This window comes from Sabethes cyaneus, chromosome 3, assembly GCF_943734655.1.
Source record: "Sabethes cyaneus chromosome 3, idSabCyanKW18_F2, whole genome shotgun sequence".
Taxonomy (NCBI): domain Eukaryota; kingdom Metazoa; phylum Arthropoda; class Insecta; order Diptera; family Culicidae; genus Sabethes; species Sabethes cyaneus.
The window spans coordinates 225,237,884-225,243,318 of NC_071355.1; the positions used below are offsets into that span (position 1 = coordinate 225,237,884).

The 5,435-nt window shown below is 41.0% G+C and overlaps 1 protein-coding gene across 1 annotated transcript; it reads left to right on the plus strand.

Moving 5' to 3' along the window:
• Positions 1 to 1,628: 1,628 nt before the first annotated feature.
• Positions 1,629 to 2,953, plus strand: LOC128740798 (uncharacterized). Its single transcript, XM_053836364.1, has 4 exons — positions 1,629 to 2,383; positions 2,435 to 2,624; positions 2,681 to 2,836; positions 2,897 to 2,953. The coding sequence occupies exons 1-4, from the start codon at positions 1,629 to 1,631 to the stop codon at positions 2,951 to 2,953; spliced, it is 1,158 nt and encodes a 385-aa protein (XP_053692339.1).
• Positions 2,954 to 5,435: the final 2,482 nt, after the last annotated feature.

Here is a 5,435-nt window from a genome sequence, read left to right on the forward strand (position 1 = left end):
GGCTGGGAGAGGCTGTTAGAGTCAATAGGATCGTAGCACTGACCCCGCACTGTCCTGTATTCTAACAGCTGGTTGCGAAGTCTGCCGTATAAAAAACAGAAGGTCAAATTTCGATAACGGAATTAGCACCCAGGCTCTGCTTTGCTTGAACACAGAACCCGAGCAAACTGCGGCCTTGCCGCATGCGGGCGGGATCCTACTTCCGGCAACCGCGGAGCGCAGCCCGAATGCCCACGAAGCGCCGCGGCACCCGCCGGCGAAGGGGAATATATGTTGGCAACAATAGAATATATGTTGGAGTCTAAAAGTCCCAAAATTTTAGGTAATTTTGCACACTTTAATGAACTTTAATGAAAATTCTCCAATTTTGCAGCATTCGGGGGAGGTAAAAAAGTCGGTCTAATGAAAAAGAGGACGTTTATTCAAATTTTGGACGTGAGAAAAGTAGACGTGGAACGAAATCACGTAAAATGAATGGACGTAAAAGGAGATTCTAGTGGACCTCGAAACAGTGAACCCCTCGTTCGTACCGCGTTCGGACTTGACAGTCTCAAACAAAGGTGAATTTCTAGCAAACTTTATCATGTGATATTTGCAATAAAACATCTATCAAAATGTCACGGTCTTGTGAAGAAGACGGACAAATGAAGAAAAAATTTTTTTGGCGGATCTTGTATTTGGTCGCCATATTAGATTGTATCATAAAACCGCCGTTTTCACCATAAACCCCTTTATCGATTTATAAGAAAAAATACTACAAGAAAAATTCATAAAATTTGGTGTTGGGGGATTGGGGGGCTCATGGCGAAACCGGCGATTTTTTGATAAAATCCAATATGGCGGCGAAATCCAAGATGACCGCAAAAAAAGTTATTACTACATTTGAAAGCCCCGTTCTTTTTCTTTACAGAATCATGCTATTTGATAGTTGTTTCATTGCCAATTTAATTAATATCACATAATATAGGTTTCAAGGTTTGCTAAAAATTCAACTTAATTTTAAACTATCGGGCTCTTGGTGAACGAGGGGTACACCGTTTCGAGGCATTAAAACTGTAATTCTTTTTTTAACCATTTTCAACCAATGAGGTACAAAAGTTCCAATATTTGAAGATCTTGTGTCAGTAGTGGCCGCGTTTCAACGAGAATTACTCATATAATAAACGTTTTTCTTAGCTAGAACTAGTTCATTTCAATCAATAAAACATTTGTCAGATGATATATAAGAATTAAAAAATAACTACAAACGGATATTCCTTAGTTATATTGAATGGCTGAAAAGATTTTCTATATCGGTTATATTTCTTGCATGAAGGAGGTTTCATTATCAAATTATAGACAGGAAAGAAATCGATATCATACGAAAGGCGATACAGTTTCCAGCAAAACTATGTACGTAAATAGAAGTTAGTGCAAAATATCAGATGTGAAAAAAGACACCAGCTAGTTTCCGCTCTTTTGATGCTTTTTACATCTAAACCGTTCACAGCCAATCATAACAATGAATATTTTAAGAGTATTTTTTATGATTCACACAAAAAAGATATGCAATTATGCATTTGCCTGCAAACAGTTTGCTGGTGAAACCCCTCGCAGTTGCAACAGGTATCGAGTGACGGCTGCCTGTCATGGAGAACGAGTCTTCGCTGGAAAAGTTTCAGGAAACGGTAGTAATGACGCGCCGGTTGGCCAACTACTGCGGGTTAGATCTGCTAGCGAAGAACTTCCGGCCTAACTTTCGCACCGCACTGACGCTGTTCGCAGGCTGCAGCTACCTGGCCACGGGGATGTACAGTGCGTGGAAATTTTATCCGAATGTGTATGAATCATTGCAATCGTTGGCTCCCGTCGGCATAGCCGTGCAGGGTTTGATGAAAATGTACTACGCCATTGCATCTCGAAGCTTCTTCTACGAGCGGTACGAATACCTGAAGGAATTCCATCGTTCCTATAGGGAGTTGCCGCTGCAAAACGGTACCCTTGTGAGTTTGATGCGGAAAATGCAACTCGCAATCAAATTACTGATTCTGGGCTATGCGATTGCCATAGCGGGATTTGGACTTTATCCGCTGTATTTCTATCTTATGTACGGAGAGAAGACATTAGCATTGAACGTTATAATACCGGGCGTGAATATCCGAACTCACTGGGGTTATGCATGTACATTGGCTTATCAGTTGTTTTTGCTTGCTGTTGCAATAACGGGAATATCCGCCTATGATACGGCAATGATGATTTATATTTGCAACTTGGCTGGATTAGTTGACGTGTACAAGAACAAACTGAAAGAATTGGATGAGCTTTTACTAGCACCTAAAAGGAACGGTAGTCAGATTGCTGAAAAAGTACGGGAAATCGTTGTAAACCACAATGAAATTTTGAGGTACGTGTGTAGATATTTAGAAACGAGAAAAACTGAAATTCATTTTTCCAGATACGAATCGGAGCTGGATAAAAGATACATCGTTATTAATTTCGTACAAGTGGCCACTTCCGTATCTTGCCTTACCTTGTCGCTATTTCTCTGCTATATGACCAACTTTCTGCCGGGATATGCTTTTATAATTGGGGCAGTTTTCCAACTGTTGGAATTTTGTTTGCTCGGCACCATTTTTAGTGTGAAAGTACAGATAAATTAACTACACTTAGAAAACGCTTACAGTAATCTATGATATTCCAGAATGACGAAATTATTATCGCCATTTACAACACCCGCTGGTATCTTTTGGACCGGGCTGATCTTAAAATGCTGTTGTTTATGTTTCACCGTAGCCAAAATTCGGTAAATTTAACGATCGGTGGTTTTGCGCCACTGAACATTGAAATATTTGTCGAGGTGAGTGACTATGTTTCGAATTTCACTGATCAACTTTTCAACGTTTTGGTTTCACTTTAGATAATGAAAACCATTTACCAATACTTTGCAATGTTAATCAATTTTATGGAACCTTAAAAGTAAGTTGTCGTGCGGCACAGTGGCTTCTCGGTAAAAACCATTAAAATCCTGTGCTGAATAATGAAGTCCTCACAGGCAAAACTTTTCACTGCCGCATGCACCTTTCCCCCGCTGCGCTCTGTATCGTGCCAGGTGAATCACGTAAGCATGAAACTTTTCTTTACTTGACATAATATACGCATGAAAACAGACAGAACCGCACGGGGGTTGTTTTAATTCGAATAACATATGCCAGAAAGTTGCCTGCGGAATCCAAACACTAGCTGTTGAAACAAGCACCTGATTTTACCGGAACACTCCCGTCCCCGATTCGTACCCGAACATGTCTACCTGCCGCCTTCAGTTGGGTATCACGTCATGGAAGGAGAATTTACTGTAGCCATGCTTATGCATTCCCTGTTTATTTAGTTGTTCGTTTTCAGGATGAAGGAGGATACTACGCGTTGCATTTACTGTTTCCTACCAGCCAACCGCAGTAACTATTTGATGGAAAATAATAGTGCTTTCGCGCAAGTGTTTAAGCAGGTCTATTTTTAACTATTAGTCTGGAATTTTATTTATTTATTTATTCAAAGTTATCAAATTCTCGTCAACAAGTAAAATTTTTAATCACACGCAATTTAACTTTTGTAGGTAATACTTTAAAATTAATGAAACTTATAATCGAAATTTTACGTACTTGAGTAATTCTTTTAAGCTAATAAATGAGCATGTACTCATTAGCGTTGATGAATTTAACGACCTTGGGGTACTGCTTGATGCCAAGCTCATCTTCATTTTGCATCGCACCACAGCAATATGAAAAACTTATCGACAACTAGATTTCATCACTAGGGCTACTCGTGGTTTCAAGGATCCTCACTGTCTAAAGGCACTATATCATGAATGGGAAAAAATCGCTTCTAGCGATTAGGTCCGCAATTCTCTTCCAAATGCACACGAAATACATCGCTCGATCCAATATTGCTCCGATCAGATCCGTCAGTTTATCCGAAAAACCGTGTTCGTGCGTTATGTGCCATAGCTGGTCTCGTTTGACTGTATCGTATGCTGCTTTAAAGTTAAAAAAGAGGTGATGCGTGGGCTCGTTGTATTCCCAACATTTCTGCAAGACCACAGACAAATGATAAAAATTTGAATCGTGGTTACGCACTTCCGTTTATTTGCGTGTGTCATTAATTTGGAATAGTTGTTCTAATTCTTCCCGATCTCTGTCCTCCTTCTGATGGTTTTTACTCCTGAGAAACATGCTTAACTGGATCCTTGCTCGACGGTGTTTGACCAAGTTCTCCCTAGGGGAATGGTCAGATAATTTGTGCAACCCATTTTTTCTTATTTACCATTTGTTGCCATTCCTCATCAAACCACTTGTTTCATATACTCCTGGGGTTTTCACCTAGTCTCTCTGATTGCCAAGGGTATTCTACCCTAATCGTCTTCGAGGGTTGAAGTACCTATCTCCTCGAGCGAAGACAGTTCCGATTCGCCCGGAGTTCTCGATAGATTATACGTTATCTGTATCCGCACCTCGTGGTGAACGTATGTTCTTGATGGTAGAGAAGAACCGGCCGTCTATAAGAACGTGGTCAATCTAGTTCATTGTACGTTGGTAAGGTAATCTCCAGGTGATTTTGAGGATATTTGTGCGTGGAAAAAAGGTTCTTCGGATTACCAGCCCTCGGGAAGATGCAAAGTTTATACATCATTGGCCGTTATCGTTCGTGTCAGTGTACAGACCGACCTGGATGTTCAAATCCCCGATGACGTTCTTGATGTTGGTCTTGATGCTGTAATTGAGGAAACGGCTCGTTATCCTCAATAGACCCATTCTCGTGTCGATCGCCTTCCAAGCTATCACGCAGTTCTGCATTCTGAGCAACACTACAAAATTCGTTCCCAGATTGATAGTTGTGCCGCCGCTTTGGTAAAACTGGAACTTTTTACCATGAAGCTTCTAAGCCTTCTCTCCTTTATGACAGATTTCCAGCAGCACCCGGCACCACCTGCGAACTTCAGCGATCGGTAGTTCCAAGTACCGAGCTTCTATTCGTCGTCGTTGTTTCGTTACCTAGGTCGATGCTGAATATTCCGATCCGTCTTCGCTTGAATTACAGTAGTAATTGATATAGGTTGCCTTACTAAGGCCACGCTACCGAGCAGCTTCGTCTGTTATCAGCTACTACAACGGAGTCCCACAAGGCAGCAACTTGGGCTCGGTGGTTTTTCAAATTTTTGCAAACGATGTCTCACTTGTGCTTCCACATGCCTATCGACTGTTTTATGCGGATGATAGAAAATGTTTAAAGCCATAACGTGCCAGGGCGTCTTTTTAGAGTTGAAGGATTATTTGAACATAATCGTGAATATGTTCAACCGCTTAACGCTAATCGTCGAAAAGTGCAATGTGATCCCGTTTTATAGAAGATGTGCGCCTGTTGAATACAGTTACACTATTTTCAGTCACCACCTCCTCCGAGTA